The sequence below is a fragment of the Aethalodelphis obliquidens genome, unplaced genomic scaffold (assembly GCF_003676395.1).
Source record: "Aethalodelphis obliquidens isolate GAN/ISIS:26980383/991018 unplaced genomic scaffold, ASM367639v1 scaffold3, whole genome shotgun sequence".
In the NCBI taxonomy this organism is placed as follows: Eukaryota; Metazoa; Chordata; class Mammalia; order Artiodactyla; family Delphinidae; genus Aethalodelphis; species Aethalodelphis obliquidens.
The window spans coordinates 70,314,612-70,334,831 of NW_020837947.1; the positions used below are offsets into that span (position 1 = coordinate 70,314,612).

The 20,220-nt window shown below is 42.3% G+C and overlaps 1 protein-coding gene across 2 annotated transcripts in view; it reads right to left on the reverse strand.

The window, feature by feature from the left end:
- Window positions 1-1,845: 1,845 nt before the first annotated feature.
- The window catches only part of MRAP2 (melanocortin 2 receptor accessory protein 2), a 99,854-nt gene continuing 81,479 nt past the window's right edge, over window positions 1,846-20,220 (reverse strand). For both annotated transcript variants that reach the window (XM_027091318.1, XM_027091329.1), the window contains exons 3-4: window positions 19,325-19,424; window positions 1,846-3,727 (exon numbers count right to left, since the gene is read on the reverse strand). In XM_027091318.1, coding sequence (XP_026947119.1) covers window positions 3,334-3,727; window positions 19,325-19,424 — 494 coding nt within the window. In that variant the 3' untranslated portion in view covers window positions 1,846-3,333. The remainder of the gene's footprint in view (window positions 3,728-19,324; window positions 19,425-20,220) is intronic.

Here is a 20,220-nt window from a genome sequence, read left to right on the forward strand (position 1 = left end):
AGCAGAGAAATATCCTGACTTAACTCCTATTTAAAAGGATTCTTTAAGCCTCTGTGTTGAGAGTTCTCACTGTAAGTTTACAAAAAATTAACTTAACACAGAGGCCACTTAGTGCCCAATAAATGTCACCTGTTATTGTTTATAAGGGTGCTGGTGGTGTCCTACCCAGATTTTACTATCCAGTGTGTTATTCCCAGCTGCTGGGGATGCTGGCCTACTAGTGCCTCCTTCTCTAGACAATTGCCCTTTGGTCAAAGTAGAAGTTGCCTTACCCTGACTGGCTTGGTTTACCAAAGGTCATGCCCCTGCCTCAAGAAAGAATGACTCTGTGATGCAATTTACGCCTCTTGTCTGATGGAATGAGCACATGTGACATATTGAGGAGACTCACAATGTTCTTGAGAATGTTATACCAGCAGAAACACTGCCAACTTGGGGACAGAGACAGAACAAGAGGAAAGAAGGCTGGCAGACTCCCCCAAATTTTACATTCAGGGAACAGGTTGATAAACTACTCAGTTACAAATACATTCTACCCTTCAAGAAAAAGGAAGGACAATTTCAAGGGTAGAGCTGCAGGCCCAGAGGGCAGCCATGTGCCACAGAAGATTATTTACGGGCCTTGCAACCTAATGGAATTAGCACGGTTGAATTCTGAAATTGCTTGGAACTGGTGACTCCTTTCTCCTTTCCAGTTTCTCCCTTTTTGGACAGGAATGTCTAGAACTGGTAACCTATGCTTGTCCCACCATTGCATTTTATGAACAGATAACTTGTTTCTAGTTTTACTGGTCCACAGATGGAGAATTTTTCCCCAGCATGGATCATACAAAGGGTCTCACCCATACCTGACTTAGATGAATAAGGTGATGTCATTTGGGACTTCTGAGCTGATACTATTTTGACTATATATTGGACTTTGATTTCATGGTGTAATATTTGAGACTTTGAAGGATGTTGGGATAAGATGGATGTATTTTGCATGTGGGATGGACATGAATCTTTGGGGCCAAAGAGAAGAATGTGGTAGGATAATTCACGTCCCCCCCCAAAAAAATGTCCTTTCCTAATCCCTAAAAGCTGTGCATATGTTACCTTGCATGGCAAAAGGGACTTTGCAGGTGTGATTAAGTTAAGGATCTTGAGATGGGAGATTACTGTAGATAATCCAATGTTATCACAAATGTCCTTATAGGAGAGAAGCAGGATGGTCAGAGACAGAGATGTAAAGTGGAAGCAGAGGTGACAGTGATACAGGGCCTTGAGCCAAGGAGTGTGAGCAGCCTCTGGAAGCTGAAAAAGGCAAGAAAATGGATCTTTCCCTAGAGCCTCTGTATGGAACACAGCCCTGATGACACCTTGATTTTAGCCCGCTGACACTGATCTTAGACTTCTGCACTCTGGAACTGTAAGAGAATAAATGTAGGTTGCTTTAAGCCACTGAATTTGCGGTCCTTTGTTACAACAGCAACAGGAAATGATTCAGGAACCAATGAACATGTTGCATGTGTTGCCTGCTGTGTGGTCATAAAGTTCTTTGTATCTGACCCAGGAGTCTTGTGTCTTCTGCCAGCTTCCACAGAACTGTGTCATGCTAACTTGCTAGCGTTCGAAAGGGGTCAAATCTTAGACCTTTCACAGCTCTTGACATTTAATTAACAAAAATGATGGTATCATCATGGGTATTTTTCTATGTTTTGAATATCCTTCAGTCTTCGAATAAATCTATTTCTAAATAAGATACCACTTAAATAGTTTTGAATCTTAATAATAAATAACCCATGGTTTAAATTTTGTTACTTAAGTTATTAATAATATTTGCATTAGTAAAAGTTATTAAAATCAACATTTTAATGAATGAAAATAGCAAGTTTAATGAAAATAGCAAGTTTCTTTTTGCAAGACTGTGTGTTAACTACAAGAAATGTTCCATGCTTTTGTCCTACTGTTTAGTGTTAGATTCTTAAAGAATAATATTTTCCTCAAAAGACATTATGGGAAAGGGGTTTCTTTTGGTGGAATAATTCCTAAATGAAATCTGGTGCATGACTCAGACCACTGGGATCCTAGAGATGATAGAAATTGAGACACTATAAACATGGAATCATTTTTAAATGAAATTGGATGTGAAAGCAAAGAAGCTGAGAAAATTCTGGTGCAGTATATGGATTTATTTTTCAGCTTAAGCAAGACAGGTGGTAAACAAATCCATAATGAAAACGCCACCCAGAGATTAGCAGCTGGCCATGCACGCAGCATGACTGTGCAAAACCAAGTCGTTTCCAAAACAGTGTGCAGGTTTGATTCCTTCACGAAATTAACTCTGGGTTGCCCCAGGCCACCTTGAATATCTGTTGATGGGGTATTTATAACCCATTCACCATTCCAGCTCAAAGCCCACACACTAGCCACATGACCATCACTGCCACATCTGCCAGGTAAACAGACAGCCTAGCAAATAGCACTCTTCTTGTTCACTAGCCAATGGCACAGTAGTGTGACCAGACACAGTTACACCAACACAGAGACACAGGGGGCACCTCCCCTCACCCAGCTGACAACCTTCCATACATTTCTGGGGACAGGATTGTCCTACAATGTACCATGCATTGGTACTCATCCCAGGAGAGGAGGGGCAGGGCTGTCTCCAGGTTTGAGCGTGGGTGGCTGTAGGGTCTCAGAACTGCTGTTTCAGCACAAGCAATAGAAATGCTAGCCACAGTGACCACGAGAAACGAGACTCCTGACGTCCCGGTAGATGCTCAGGCCCCTGACAAAAGCTGGGCTCAGTTAAGGGTTGAGTGGGAGTTACAGACCTGGGGGATGCTACAACAAGAGCTAAGAGGCAGCGCCCTGGTTTCTACTGCTTTGGGTATATCCAGCCTCATCCGAATACAAAACAATAAATTCACAAAATATTAGAACTGGAATGGATCATCTACCACAGACCTTACAGTTAAAAAGGTGGCAGCCCAGAGAGGCAAAGCAACTTGCTGAAGGTAGAGCATGGTAGTGGCAGGTAGGAATGCAATATGCCAAACCCCATTCAAGAGCACTGACACTGAATACGTGGCCAAGTTTTTCAATGACAAGGAGGATGAGACAGTGTAAATACTCGGTTCCTCAAAAAGCCCCAAATATGTTTAAAGGTGTAAACACTCAGCTTAATCAACATTCTTCCGAGGGGGCTCTCTTCTCTCTCTGTCTTTCTGTCTCTCTGTCTCTCTCTCTGTATCTCATACACAAACACACATAATCTTGGTGAATGAAGATTTCTTGCTATACAAAGACAGACCCAACATCTTCAGGAAGACACTTTACAAAACATGCCTCTCAATCCAAGTCTTTGTGTGAGGTCTGGGCAACTGGCTTATTTTCTAGAACAATAGGTGGTTCTGAAATAAGGAGATCATCTTCCCCAAAGGAGGAGTTCTGGTCTGTGTGGACGAAGTTGGGGATGTCAAATTTCATGAGCCTGTTCAGCTCCTCCTCTGGCTGCCCACTGCGTCTGATGGCTTCCTGAAGTTGAACTTCACTGTCGAGGGCTGTGGTCTGGAGACCACCTTTGGCCTTGTCCAAGTGGTCCATTTCATTGATGTAGCAGTGAAAGAGGGACCTGGATTCCTCATTGCCCTGTCGAGAAAAGACCTTATCTGGTTCCATTGGCCTTCCAAAGTCTGACACAAAGCTGTTCATTCTGAATCTCTTCTCCGAAGACTCTGCATTGCTGTAAAGCAAAGCAAAATAAAAGACTGCTTACACTCCAGCTTAGTTATCTGCAGAATCATGGTTTTCGGCATCTATGGAATGCAAGTCCCTGTACACAGCATGCAGACAAACATCAGAACTGAGAGACGTCACTTCTGAACATGCACAAATAAACCCAAGGCAAAAGTCACAAGGTGAGGGCCCTTGGACCATCCTGAAAAGAGACCTTTTGCTGAGGGATCCTTGATATTCTTCATCACACACCAGTGTTTCTCAGCGGGACCCTTGGATCGTCTGCATCAGAATTACTTGAAGTGCTTCTTAAAATGCAGAATTCTGGGTTACAGTCCCTCAGGATCTCCGGAGGTGGGGACGGGTAGTCTGTAGTTTCATAGAATCCCCAAGGATCACTACTCGTGGTCAGGTTTAGAACCACTGGCCGACATCAGGCCAGACTGAACAACAATACTGTCTCACAGGGGTGAGTTTCATGTTTGTCAAAGCACTGTCATATCCATTTATCTCACCCCATTCTCAAAACTGACCCATGCTGGGCTTCCCTGGTGGCACAGTGGTTGAGAGTCCGCCTGCCGATGCAGGGGACACAGGTTCGTGCCCCGGTCCGGGAAGATCCCACATGCCGCGGAGCGGCTGGGCCCGTGAGCCATGGCCGCTGAGCCTGCGCGTCCGGAGTCTGTTGCTCCGCAATGGGAGAGGCCACAACAGTGAGAGGCCCACGTACCGGAAAAAAAAAAAAAAAAAAAAAAACTGACCCATGCTGTCACTTAGGCCAAGAATTATTATACCCATTTCACAAAGGCATAAGCTAAGGTAAGGAGGGGTCAGATTTCCTGCTTGATTGACACAATCAATTATAAGAGTGCAAAAATACTCCAGTTCCTGATTCCTTGTTTCATTTAGTGTGGAACAAATTAGCAATTCAATGGTAATAAATCGGTGAATGGATGAATAAAATAACTCTCAATGAGTCCCATGTGTGCCTGACAGAAAGAGCAGGGGCAAACTGAATAACCTGATAGCCCACCTACTTTAATCACCATTCTTTCCAGGTTTATAGAAAGGTGACTCCCACACAGGTAGTGACTCCATAAGGTCAAGAATCATGTCCAAACACTTGCAAATCCAGAATAGAACCTGACAACAATTAGGCTCTGGAGTGTGTAATCTCAGTGATTTCAGTTTTTAAATCTCTTCTTTCCCATCCCATCACTCAAGATACAGCACTTATGACCAAGTTCTCATGGGGCAGGGGACATGGAATCAAGTTACAGGTATGAAAAATCTGATCTTAAAAACTAACCGCCATACTGTCTTGATTACTGTAGCTTTGTAGTATAGTCTGAAGTCAGGGAGCCTGATTCCTCCAGCTCCGTTTTTCGTTCTCAAGATTGCTTTGGCTATTCGGGGTCTTTTGCGTTTCCATAGAAATTGTGAAATTTTTTGTTCTAGTTCTGTGAAAAACGCCAGTGGTAGTTTGATAGGGATGGCATTGAATCTGTAGATCGCTTTGGGTAGTAGAGTCATTTTCACAATGTTGATTCTTCCAATCCAAGAACATGGTATATCTCTCCATCTATTTGTATCATCTTTAATTTCTTTCACCAGTGTCTTATAATTTTCTGCATACAGGTCTTTTGTCTCCTTAGGTAGGTTTATTCCTAGATATTTTATTCTTTTTGTTGCAATGGTAAATGGGAGTATTTTCTTGATTTCACTTTCAGATTTTTCATCATCAGTGTATAGGAATGCCAGAGATTTCTGTGCATTAATTTTGTATCCTGCTACTTTACCAAATTCATTGATTAGCTCTAATAGTTTTCTGGTAGCATCTTTAGGATTCTCTATGTATAGTATCATGTCATCTGCAAACAGTGACAGCATATACCCTGAGAAAACCATAATTCAAAAAGAGTCATGTACCAAAATGTTCACTGCAGCTCTATTTACAATAGCCAGGACATGGAGGCAACTTAAGTGTCCATCAACAAATGAATGGATAAAGAAGATGTGGCACATATATACAATGGAATATTACTCAGCCATAAAAAGAAACGAAATTGAGTTATTTGTAGTGAGGTGGATGGACCTGGAGTCTGTCATACAGAGTGAAGTAAGTCAGAAAGAGAAAAACAAATACTGTATACTAACACATATATATGGAATCTAAGAAAAAAAAAAAAGCCATGAAGAACCTAGGGGCAAGACGGGAATAAAGACACAGACCTACTAGAGAATGGACTTGAGGATATGGGGCAGGGGAAGGGTAAGCTGTGACAAAGTGTGAGAATGGCATGGACATATATACACTAACAAACGTAAAATAGATAGCTAGTGGGAAGCAGCTGCATAGCACAGGGAGATCAGCTTGGTGCTTTGTGACCACCTAGAGGGGTGGGGTAGGGAGGGAGGGAGGGAGGGAGACGCAAGAGGAAAGAGATATGGGAACATATGTATATGAATAACTGATTCACTTTGTTATAAAGCAGAAACTAACACACCATTGTAAAGCAATTATACTCCAATAAATATGTTAATAAATAAATAGAAGAAAAATTTAAGCAAACATCTGATTACTTAGTGTAGTTGAAGCCAAGAATTCACCTACTAAATTATGTATTATTTCAATAAAAAAAGAAAAAACTAACCTCCAGATTATCAAGAATCACCTGGATTTCAGGGCTCAGCAATCCTAGAAGCTTTGCAATCCAGGCAGCAGAGGGACTTTTATATCAGATTTATCTCCTGCTGTGATGACCTGGGTGACATCAGATGAGGAATACCTCTCAGAAGCCTGAGTTTTTCCTTGTAGTGATAAGCCTGATTAACCAGTCTCATTGCCCACTCCGCAAGGTGATGTGAAGATCAATGATTGACACAGGAGTACGACATTCACTAGGTCATGTATTCAGAAATTAGAGAAAAATCATTTGAGGGAGACTGATGGAATTCTACTTTAATGCAAATTTAATAGGAATAGGTTTTATCTTTCAGTAAGTGATTTTCTTCCCCTCGTGGTCATTTCACCTAAGTTTAAAAGATGACTCAGCAATCCCACTACTGGGCATATACCCTGAGAAAATCATAATTCAAAAAGAGTCATATACCAAAATGTTCACTGCAGCTGTATTTACAATAGCCCGGAGATGGAAACAACCTAAGTGCCCATCATCAGATGAATGGATAAAGAAGATGTGGCACATATATACAATGGAATATTACTCAGCCATAAAAAGAAATGAAATTGAGCTATTTGTAATGAGGTGGATAGACCTAGAGTCTGTCATACAGAGTGAAGTAAGTCAGAAAGAGAGAGACAAATACCGTATGCTAACACATATATATGGAATTTAAGGGAAAAAATGTCATGAAAAACCTAGGGGTGAAACAGGAATAAAGACACAGACCTACTAGAGAATGGACTTGAGGCTATGGGGAGGGGGAAGGGTAAACGGTGACAAAGCGAGAGAGACGCATGGACATATATACACTACCAAACGTGAGGTAGATAGCTAGTGGGAAGCAACCGCATAGCACAGGGAGATCAGCTCGGTGCTTTGTGACCGCCTGGAGGGGTGGGATAGGGAGGGTGGGAGGGAGGGGGACGCAAGAGGGAAGAGATATGGGAACATATGTATATGTAGAACTGATTCACTTTGTTGTAAAGCAGAAACTAACACACCATTGTAAAGCAATTATACTCCAATAAAGATGTTTAAAAAAAAAAAAGACAAGAAAAAAAAATGTTTGAGAACAGCGATGAATGTGCCAGCAACCTGTGACCTAAGAAGCTAAAATGTCACCTAGGAAAAGAGGGGATTAACAGGTTTGGAAAAAGCATGGTTAGGACTGCTGGGGTCACACCATCCCCCAATTCCAGGCTAAGAAGCTCTGAGTACTAGCTTTCCAGCTTGCCCGGAGCATCAGCTGAGTGTGAAGGCCGACCCAGAAACCCAGCTGTGTACAGCGGCTCTTCTATAACCCAGGCTACATGTTCTCAGGATTAAATTGAGTCCATTGACCACCATCCCCGCCGCTTGCTGAAGAACGAAGGTACAGAAGACCAGGAGTGTTTTTACCCTCCCCAGGGCAGAGCCCAGGCGACAGACACTAAGATGCCTTCCCTGTCTCACCCCCGCTCTTTTCTCTCCCCATGACCTCTGGGTGTGGTAACAGTGCAATCTGTCTGATTCTCCCTCCCTGAGAACAAGGGAAAAGCCCATCTTTGTTCTCTTAGAGTCTGGTAAACATTAAATACTCAACAGACCACCCTGTTCTTCCTCTTTTGTTTCCCTGACTGATAAATTAAAAAACCTGTATGTGAAAAATTGTGATCACGGACACGCCTTGCTTCTATTTCGTTACTATTCATCTCATCGTTGGGCAATATTTACGTACTGAAATCCATAGATCTTAAATGTAAACTTCAGTGTGTTTCTATTGATATATACACCCATGTAACCACCCTCCCAGTCAAGACATAGAATATTTCCTTTCTTCTGGAAAGTTTCCTCCCGTTCAATTTCCAGCCCCTTCAGGTGACACTGCTCTGATTTCTATTTCCATTGATCAGCTTTTCCTGTTCTTGAACTTCCAGTCGATTTCCACCTCCCAGAGGCAATCTGTTTTGATTTTTATCACCGCAGATTAGTTTAGCCTGTTCTTGAAATTCATACAAATGGAAGCGTGCAATATATAGTCTTTTGTGCCTGTATTCTTTTGCCCAGCATTATGCTTTTGAGGTTCGTCCATGATGTCGCATGCAGCAGTAGTCTGTCCTTTTTCTTGCTCAGTAATATTCTGTTGTACAAATACACTACAATTTGTTTATTCATTCTTCTGTTAAAGGGCATTTGGGTTGTTTCCAGTTTGGGGCTGTTATGAACATTCTTGAAAAGTCTCTTTGTAGATACACATTTTTATTGTTCTTGAGCAAATACTAAGAGTAGAATTACTGGGTCGTATAGTAGATGTTTCTTAACTTTATAAGAAACTGCGGAGTTTTCCAAAGTGGTTGTACCATCTTACACTCTCTCCACAACGCATGAGAATTACAGCTGTTCCACATCCTTTTCAGCACTGGGTGCTCTCCATCTTTGTAATGTCGGTCATTCTCGTGGGAGTGACGTGACACTCAGTGTGATTTTAATGAGCATTTCTCTGATGTCTAATAATATTGAGCATCTTTTCATGCCCTTATTGGCTATTGGTTTATCTTCTTTTGTGAGGAGCCTGTGTGTGAGAATTTTGCCCGTTTTAAAATTGAGGTTACCTTTTGTTATTGATCTGTAGAAGTTCTGTCATATATTCTGAATACAAGTCTTTTGGTAGATGTATGTGTTCCAAACATTCTCTTGACCTATGACTTGCATTTTCATTTTCTTAAAGATGTCTTTTGATAAGCAGAAGCTTTATATTTCAGTTAACTTCAAATTATTAACTTTTATCTTCTATGTTAGTGCTTTTTATATCCTCTCTAAGAAATAATTGTTGACCCCCAAATCACAAACCCTTTGCTTTCTTCTAGAACCAATACAATAGCCATGAACCACAGATGGCTATTTATTTAAATTTAAATTAAGTAAAATTTAAATTTTGGTTTCTCAGTCATATTACCCACATTTCAAGTGCTCCATGGCCACATGTGGCCAGTGGCCACCTACTTACGCAGCACAGAGAACAGTTCTGTCATCATAGAAAGTTCTATTGGACAGAGCTGTTCTAGGAGCTTCTACTTTGGGTTTATGGTCTATGTTGAGATAGGGGTCAAGGTTCATTTTTTCCCATATGTTTACCCTGTTGTTCCAGGACTGTTAAAAAAAAAAAAAGAAGAAGAAGAAGAACTTTCCTTTCAATTGACCTTATACAAAAATCATTGTATTCTACACACAGGTAATGAAGGATAAGAAAATGAAAAAAAAATTCCATTCACAACAGCATCAAAAAAAAAATAGAATACTTAGGAATAAATTTAACAAAGGATGTGTAAGACCCGTCCACTGAAAATTTCAATGTTGCAAAGGGAAATTAAGGAAGACCTTAATATATGAAGAGATATACCAGGTTTGTGGATTGGCAGACTTCAGGTTAAAAGCCATATTACCATAGACTTAAACTACTGAAGTGTCCTTCCTTCAAGGGCCAAAATCCCTTCTCCCTTCTGTTTTTGTATGCTAACGTTCACTCTCCAATACCTTCCAATAGTCATTCATTATATTTTGTCCAGATTTTATTTATTTTTTAATTTATTTTATTTTTGCTTGCATTGGGTCTTCGTTGCTGTGCATGGGCTTTCTCTAGTTGTGGTGAGCAGGGGCTGCTCTTCATTGCGGTGTGCGGGCTTCTCATTGCAGTGCATGGGCTTCTCATCACGGTGGCTTCTCTTGTTGCGGAGCATGGGCTCTAGGCACACGGGCTCAGTAGTTGTGGCTTGTGGGCTCAGTACTTGTGGCTCACGGGCTCAGTAGTTGTGGCTTGCGGGCTCTAGAGAGCAGGCTCAGTAGTTGTGGTGCACAGGCTTAGTTGCTCCGTGGCATGTGGGATCTTCCCGGACCAGGGATCGAACCCATGTCCCCTACATTGGCAGATGGATTCTTAACCACTGTGCCATCAGGGAAGTCCTTTGTCCAGATTTTAAATTGTTATCTGCAAGGTTATACTGAAACATGCTACTCTGCCATTACTGAAACTGGAACCCACCTGCCTAATTCCTCTTGGCCCTTCCTGAATCATCTTAGGTGCCACCTTCTTCCCTGACTCCTCCAGTCTGAGTTGGGATGTTCTCCCAGAGGACTGGGTGCTTCTCTCCATCTGCCTTCTCACTCTGTATTGAGCCCATTTCTTTACTTGTCTAGCACCTTCCTTAAGACGATCAGCTCTTGCGGCAGGTATCGTGTGTTTCTTGTCTATGTCCTCAGTACCCAGCACGGTACTAGGCATAGAGTAGGTGCTCATTAAGTTTTTGTTAAATGAGTGAATGCATCAATCATGAAGAGATCACAAAACTAAAGCAACTCTTCCCTTGGCAGGAGGCCTCTCCTACAGTTGCAGAAATCAATTCAAGGGCGTACCCAGGGTTGGCAATCAATTTGAGGGCATACCCAGGTAAGGCTGAAAATAAGGACTGGTGAGCCTTAATAGACAGATCCTGAGTGTGACTCCAGCTCCAGAGGTACAAGAGATTCAGCAAACTAGCCACAGCTAGGACTGCCCTGCACCTGTTTCTGGCCAACGGAAGCACTGTCTCTGACTGTACCCTGCAGTGCTCCCCACATCCCCAAGCTCTGTCCCAGAGTCTTCTATGGCACCAGTGCCTTGCACTGTTGGAGCTCACAGACCACAGAGCTCCTGCAAGGGCATCTTGCACCTTCTATAACTGGCCCACTTTGGAGGCTGCAGGAGACTCAGGTTCCACTGCTGAGACTTCCCACCATTTATTGGTAAGAATGGCTTCAATTAAGCCCAGTGAACTCTCTCCCCGCCCAGTGGTTACCCAGTCTTTAAAGCAGACTAGCCCTCATGAGTCACACCTGAAAATGTTCTTGTACATTAATGTTGGAATAGCAAAGGATGCTCACTAATTAGGCAGGGGGGATTCTGCTGCTGGATGTTGCCTTAATTCAGTTTTCAGGAGACATGTGCCATATTGTTAAGGCTGTCTTTCCAACCTTATAAAACATGTCCTGGTAGATAACCTGGGTGCCATGACGGAGAGAAGAAGGCTAGTCGCGAGTTTCCCATCCTCTGAAACTCAGCTGGCATATGGAAAAGTAATGCTCACTGGCACCTATCAGAGCAGTTAAAACAGCTGAAAATCAACTTGTTCTTCCACAGCCTTGGTTACACCTGTGAAAATTTAAAATTACAAGGGCTAACCTCTTAAATACCACCTTGATTAAAATGATAATTAAAACCAGAAGCCATAAACTTCAATAACTGGAACACTGAAAGAACGAGAAACTGTGAGATGTTGACTGAGCTAGCAATTAATATTATAAGTATCATAAAGAAAAGAAAGGGATACTGAAGAATATTTGTACTATAGACTGAATGTTTGTGTTCCTCCAAAATTCCCATGTTGAAACCTAATCCTCCAAGTGAGGACCCAGTGAGATCCCTCTCTCCTTCCTCCATATGAGGACACAGTGAAAAGTCCATCATCTATGAACCAGGAAACAAGTCCTCACTAGACAGTGAACCCGCCAGCACCTGAACCTTGGACTTCTCAGCCTCCAGAACTGTGAGAAATAAATTTCTGTTACTTACAAGCCATCTAGTAAATATCTATGGTATTTATAGGAGCCTGAACATACGAAGACAATTAGAAAATTCAGAATCACCAAGAATTTTAGTGTCTTTCATTATTTTTGTCACATTCCTACCTATTCTATATTTTGTCATCATGAAACTGAGATCTAGCTAGCATGTTTGCAAGAAGTTCTCCCGTGTCATCCTAACTTTTGAAAGATGACAACTGTTTATTTTGACAGAATCTTAAAATCACTTGTTTTACTTATTTAAGAATCTCTATTCCTCATTTTCAACTTGTTATAAGAAATGCAATTTGGACTTAACCGACTGATTGTGACATCCCCAAACTCCACCAGCCAGAGTAAAAAGACTGTTCAGACTGTTCTGATTCTTGGTCTTTTCTTCTTCTCACTCTGGGTTGTGTCACGTATTGTCTGAACCTGTGGGATTTTCTGTACCAGAATAGAGATCCTCCATCGTGAGCATCCATCCAGTCCTCTGGCATTTGCAGTGCATGTCATTTGCTTCCATGACACTCCCCAGCTCACAAAACTTTCATTGATTCCCCAAACTCTTCTGCCTGATCTTTCAGACCATCCTCTCCCACGTCACATGGCCTTTCCAGTGTCAGCTCCCACCAGTCCCCTCGCCAACCCTACCGTCCGGCCATATGGGACCTGACTGTCCCCCTCTGAGCCTTTGCTTGTGCTGTTCCTCCTACCCCTTCTCTGTCAAAATCAAATACGTCCTTTTCTGTCCAACTCAAATGTCCCTGCCTCCATGGAGACTCTCTGATCTCCCAGCAGGAAGGAATCTGCCCCCCTCTGTGCTCCTTTCGATTTTACTGACCTTGCCTTACAGGATGCAGCCCTTCCTGTCTCATGTCAGAGCTATTTGGTATGCTCTTTTCTCTCCCATATACTGCTGTGCTGTACGCTATTCATCTTTGCATCTCTCAAAGGGCCTTGCCATCACTCGACGCTCAATCAATGCACCGGACGGCTGTATCTGCAGGTGGTCCAGAGCCCTGATTCCTGTGAAAGGCACAGCCCCCTCCAGTGTTTAGGGATGTGCTCCTTCCTCTGGGACCCTACAAGAAGTTAGGTCAGGAGGGCAGACTTCTCCCACCTTCGCTGGCAGAGGGAAAACACCCGTAAGATTCTGGGTTATTCCCTTAGGAATTTTCCAGATTTATGATGAGTTTTTACACATGGAGCGCCTGCTGCTGTACTGAGTCTTAGCATGCCTGACCATCCTCAGGTTCGCCCCAGTCATGAAAAGGGGTGGGCAGTCCAGCCTGTGGGAACCTAGTGTTTCCAGCAGTCACTTTCAGTGGACTTTTAGAGATGCGTAAGCCAAAGACCTACTAAACTCTGTGATGAACCACCAGTGAGAAAATAATAATAACCATTTCACAGGAGCCACAGCCTGTGCTGAGAGCCTTATCTCACGTAACAAGCCCTAACAGGGGCACCAACCAAATCCTTGCGTGTGTGTGAAAGTGCCTTTTGGTTGCTTTCGTTGGTAGTTCCAACTTGCCAGGCAGATTTCAGTCTCTCTGAGGCAAGAAGGATTCTGCTACCTTAGGATGACCCTCAGCACACCCACAGCTGTGCACTCAGGATACACCTTGTAACTGATGGGGAATTAAAAGTGACTCCTGAACAGAGGTGTATAACTTGGATCAGATACATAAAGCAGTTGGATTTTTTACCTGTTGATATATGGAGACCTTTCAGAATGGCGGCTCTACCTCGGGAACCACTCTGCACTACATCTGCACTTAGCTGGTTCCTGTGACCTTGGTCATTATCAAAGACCTTGAGCACAGACACTCTCTTGCTATTAGCTTTTAGGTGCGCTGTACCCCTCCTTTAGTGAGTGTCATATTCAGGAAAATTGCAACTCAAGGTAAAATGTAAGTTCCATTTTTACAAGGTCACCTGTCCTCACTCCTAAACGAAGACCATCCCCACCTGGACAAAGTGCACTTAGCAAAGGCTACAAAAGAGGATATTTGAGGTGTATGATGTCTGGGGTTTGATCTTTTTTTTTAAAAAAAAGTCCAAAATATTCAACATAAAAATGTGGTACAAGCCTTTCCCATACTCTTTCTCTCTGGCAGATTTATGATAATGGGGTTATAATACTTTAACAAGACGGTAAAGAGAGTAAATAGCTCCTTAGCAGAAAAAGCACAGGAAAAATGGTTCTTTTATCTTCATTGTCTTTAAAGAATCCAGGTAAGAGGGTTTTTTTCCCCACACACAACAGCAGATATTCCATGAGAAAAATAATCCCCGTTAAAGCTGCTTCTTGGACCTAGAAGCTTTTAAGAAAGGTGATGTCAGCTTTATAAGAGTCTTTCTCCCTCTTTGGTCTGCTTTACTAGTGCTCACTCATATCTGGTTCTTCTCTCCTCCTGGAAACACAGATTACCCTGCCCAGCCTGGCGGTCAGGTGGCTGTGGCTGGTTCTGGCCAATGATCTGTGAGAGGAAGGGGTGTGTGCCACTTCCTGGCTGAAGGACAGAAGGGCAGGTGTGAGATCTCTTCATGCCCCCTTCCCTGTCACAGGAACCCGGGAGGCTGAGCCTTGGAGATGCTGCAGCTACAGTGGAGAAGCTTCTGTCCACCCCTTGCTGACCCTCAGAAGATGTGTAGCTTGAACACAGTGAAAACCCATGTTGTGTTTTACTGAGATTTGCGGAGCTGTTTGTTATTGTCTCATAGTCTGATTATGACACATCCTCTCCTGAACAGAAGCCAATGAGTAGGCAGTGACTCTAGAATTGAAGTTCTTATGCTAATATGATCCCAAGTTGGAAACTTCAGGGAAGAAGCCTATCTGTCATCCTTGTATCTTACTCCTTTCAAAGGGAATGTTTGTGCTCTTCCCTGCATCAGCAATAATGAGCTCCTAGGGAGACGCTCAGCCTGCCCGGGACACCTCCATGGAGGAGGAGATAGAACTGAGTGGTAGATTCAACACTAGTCCATTTTGAGCTTGCAGACCTGATTGGGGATCTTAACCAGAACGTCGGCGTCATATTCCAAAAAGATACTTACTGCCTGATATCCTACTTGGGGAAGTTCTTTGTGACCAACTGCCCAGGGAGCCTGTTATATAAAGCAGTCAGAATTCAGACATCCTTCCGAGCCATCACCAAGATTCTCTGCTTAGTCTCCTTTCTAAAATCATCTTACTCTTTCACTGAGAGACACACCCAAGGTGAAGCTAGGGTAGAAGGAAGCCACACTTTGGCATGTGTAGCTCCAACGTGAATGCGTAGGGCCTGGCTGTCTCGCGGGAGGATGGGTGTCCTCTTCTCCCTCCTGCTCTTTACCTGCACCCCTCAGCTCTCCCCAGGATTCCACCAGCCACGCAGGGGTGGACTGATCTTCGCTGAGAGCTGCCCGCTGTGAGCCCAGCGTGTACCAGCAGCTCCACAGGCATCAGCTCACTTAACCTTTACAGTACTCCTAGGAAGCAGATACTATTTTATTTTTACAAATGAGGAATCTCAAGCAGAGAGGTTAAGAATCTAGTAAACTGTTCCAGTACATCTGGAAATGTTTGACTCCAGAGCCCATGCTTGATCCAATATGTGATCAAAGAAAACAAATCTGATTGCTTGCTAATATCTTTGTTGTAATATAAGAAGGAGATTTAAAATTACTGACATGAGATAATTTAATGTAGTGTTAATAACAGGAGCTTCAGAGTCAAAGAGACTTTAGTTTGAGGCCTGGCTCCGAAGGTTTTGTTTGTTTTGTTTTGGTTTTTTAACCTGTGAATCATCATATGAGTTGTTCAGCCTCATTTTTCTCATCCGTAAAGTGGGAAACTTTATAAGTTGAACACTTATAGGATTTACTTCATCTTTTTGTGAAGCTTGGTGAGATTACACATATAAAATGATCAGCAGACCCTGGCATGTGGCAAATGTTTAAAAAAACTGCTTTTATTATTAGTCTCAATGATTTATCATTCTTTCCTCCATGCCTAATTATCACAGGCACACTTAAAATTGATTGTTTTATATTAAAGTTGGCTGAATGGAAAAAATAATGTCTATTTTAGAAAAAATTCCTGCCAAATAAATGCCAAGTTTACTAAGATCTAAAATCCTTTTTAACTGCTCCATTTAGGGATTTTTCCACATGTCTGTTTCTTTCAGTTTGCTTATGATATACTACAGCCAAATGCCATGTCTCACACTGCCTCAGACTCAAGAAAGCATTTAAAATGTGGTCCTGAGGGCTGATCCCTTATTGTACTAAAAATAAAAAAAGGTTAGACTTTCTCCTCAGCCTCATTAAAAGCATGTAGAGTTACAATGACCCCTGTTTGAGATGACTCAGAATCACCATCAAGAGAGAAACCATCTACTAGAAGGATGAACTGCCTATTGGAAGACTGGAAACTCAAGTCTCAGCTACCCAGGGTCGACGTGAAATGTTAAGGAAATGTGTAAGTCAGTGTTCTCCAGAGAAACAGAACTGACAGGGTGTGTGTGTGTGTGTGTGTGTGCGCGCGTGTGCGTGTGCGTGTGTGTGTGTGTGTGTATTTCTATATCTATCTATCCATCCATCCATTCATCCATCCATCTGGGGTAGGGGAGGGGGACAGATTTATTTTAAGGAATTGGGTCATGTGATGGTGGAGGCTGGCAAGTTCACAATCTGTAGGGTAGGCTGGCAGGCTGGAGACCCAGGGAAGAGTTTGAAGGCAGGCCTCTGCCAGAATTCCTTTTTGCTCAAGGGAGGTCCATGTGTTTCTAGGAGCGCCTTCCCGTGACTGGATGAGGCCCACCCACATTATGGAGATGATCAGTTTTATTCAGAAATGGTATCTTATCTAAAAAAAAAACCTTCACAGAAACATCTAGAATAACATTTGATTAAATATCTGGGTGCCGTGGCCTAGACAAATTGACAAATAAAATTAATCATTACAGGAAGTCATGTTCCCTTTTGGGCTAGGGTGTTCCTGTCTGTAAACTCACCTGCATCCTACATCAAACAAATAGATCTCAATAACCCTGCAAAAATCCATCTGTCCCTCTGAGGAGAAGGAAGATAAAGGGGGTTATTATTCCCTGGCCACTCTACAAGATGTACCCTAATCTGAGTTTGTCCTTGGCTTCTCTTACTACTGCTGTAATCCACACCATATTTTTAAAGTGAGGTAAAGGCATGTTCAGATGTTTATGAGAACAGGAGATAGAAAAGGGAAAGTTCATATTATTTTAGTGGCTTTTTAGTGACTATTATAGAGATTCTCAACCATGCATCTCCATATGCTTCAATAAAATGATCTTTTCTTTTCATTTAACATGTGTTTACATTTTTTTCCAGACCTCAGTGTCTGAAAATAGGTGCGTGATGGGCTGAACTCTTCTCTCTACCTGCAACTAGTTGTTATAGCTCAAGTGCAGGCTGAAGACTGAACAGCAGATGCCGCAGACTGTGTGATGAGACACAACAATGAGAACGCCGCTGCCAGGCTGTGAGGATGAAGGGAGATGCCGATGGAAACGTGAGGATTTGTGCTCAGTTTCTTCCACTTACTCGCTCAGGTCGCTCTCTACCCATCCCCATCTTGCTCTGTGCCCCAGGAAACTGACCTTTGATGGAGGCTCTGGCCACTGGTTGTGGTGTGGGCTTCACCAGTGGGGAGCAAAGGTAAGAAAGGGGTAGGAGAGGGGAAGAAAGGTCTGGATATTTATTGGAGGCTCCCTCCCTGAGAGGTCACACTGGACTAGCTGTGACTCTTGACCATTGCTCCTCTCAGCCAGCCTCTCTGCAGGACTCCTGGTTGCCAGTCATGACCCCCTTCAGATCTAGTGCATCTACTCCTCAGTGTTCTGAGCCCTGGCATCCTGCACTATCCTGGGGGCCACCCTCTTCCTGGGCCACAACTTGTGACTAGTCCCTTTATTAAAAGCTCTTCTATATATCCAGGCAAAACTCTAATTCAAAAAGATACATGCACCCCTATGTTCATAGCAGCACCATTCACAATAGCCAAGACATGGAAACAACCTAAATGTCCATCGACAGATGAATGGATAAAGAAGATGTGGTACGTATATACAATGGAATACTACTCAGCCATAAAAAAGAATGAAATAATGCCATCTGCAACAACATGGATGGACCTAAAGATTATCATACTAAGTGAAGTAAGTCAGAAAGAGAAAGACAAATACCATATGATATCACTTATATGTGGAATCTCAAATATGGCACAAATAAACTTATCTACAGAACAGAAACTGACTCACAGACAGAGATCTGACATGTGGTTGCCAAGAGTCAGGGAGGGATGGGCTGAGAGTTTGGGGTTAGTAGATGCAAACTATTACATATAGATTGGATAAACAACAAGGTCCTATTGTATAGCACAGGGAACTATATTCAATATCCTGGGATAAACCATTATGGAAAAGAATATTAAAAAAAATGGATATATGTGTATAGCTGAGTCACTTTGCTGTACAGCAGAAATTAACACAACATTGTAAATCAACTATACTTCAATAAAAAATAAATTTTAAAAAAAGCTCTTCTAATTATCTAATTTGAGTGTGCCATCTGTTGCCTGCTGGGACTGATAAGGTATCCAACATAAGTTATTATTTTTCCCTTTTTTGGAAGAGTTTGGATAAAAGAAAATCCTCTAAAACAGTTCTGAGTGTTTTGCAAACCATAACTGACCAAATACATTGTGACATTACTCAGCGTTCTTTAAGCATCCATGTAATCATTTCCTCCATAAATTCAAAGCCCAACATGGATGTCCTTTACCACGCCATGAAAATTATATAATCCTTAATGTTTCCGTTTTATTTCGTTTCAAGGAAACTTAATGCTGAATTCAGTGACTATTGTTAATAATTAAATCAGTCGTGTATCCAGTAACAACTATTTCTCTGCTCCTCAAAACGTTTTCTAAGCTAGTTTTCATCCTATTTTTGCTATTGTCTTTTTCCACTGTTTTCAGTCTGGTGAGTCATCTAAATTCTTTTGGGAATAAGGAGAAAATACATCCCAATTCATAATACTTTCAAAATAAAAACTGAGGCTGGATCAGCAGTTAGACTACTGGAAAGGACCAAGAAACCCAGGTGCACAAGGGTTCACTTGAAAATGAGCCCCAGAGGCAAGAGGCAAAGTACCAGGAGGAAGGCGGGTCCCACACAACAGGCACTGGGTCCAGACAGCACATCCATAACCAGGGCCATCTTTCCACCCACTGGAAGCAACCCCAGCCCCGGATCCCATTTCTGTTTTTTCTGGTCCCTGTGGAGCTTAACGGACATTTAGGAAGAGCCCAAACTTACTCTTGGTGTGGGGCTCCTGTCTTGGTCAGCAGAGTCAGCACGAAAAACATGAAAATCACAAAGACCGCGAGACCAATCCAAAATCCAATCACAATGGAATCTACAAGACAGTTAATACTGGGATTAGTATTTCATAGCAGCATAAAACTTAAATAATTGAGGAACCTGTGCTTTTTGATACATGAAATGAGAAAAGATGTCAACAATCTTCTGAGACAATCTTGACCCATCAGTCAAAGATGCAGGGATGAGGGAAGAGTCTGTGCCTATGGATTTCTGTCTCAGGTACTACTAAGAGATGTCAGCCCTCCAGACTCTTGGTTTCCACATCCTAGTGGAGGAATCTAAGACAGAAAATGGGCTGTCTAGGTCCTCAAGATTCCACTGAAGTGTTTTGAGTTAGAAAATCCAATTTTTAGCAGAAACTGCAATATGAAGTTTAAAATGACTTCTGATTCAAACCAACCCAATTTTGTATTTTCACACATGTTCCTGCTGGCATAACTCAGCTCTTCATTACATCTTGCAGAGAACATACAAATGACCTCCTGAGTGCTCTTCCTAACTTTGGCCTTTCCCTGTGCCTCATCTCTGTACAAATCTGCTTTATCATAGCTCTGATAATGTTGCTCTTTTATGAAAAACCTTCAACAAAAATAGACCTGACCTTTTTCAGATTAGAAGACATTCCATATACAAAGAACTTGTACAACATCTGGCATCTGAGAAAAAGGTAACACACATTTGCAGGCTATTATTGTTAAAATGATCATTTTCTCCCAGTTTACCCCTACTTTAAAACTCATGTTTCCAAGTGGACTAGGGGACACTGTGTCCCTGTACTTATCTGAACTCTTAGGCACAGCTTCCTAATACCCACACCTTTTCCGGGGCCT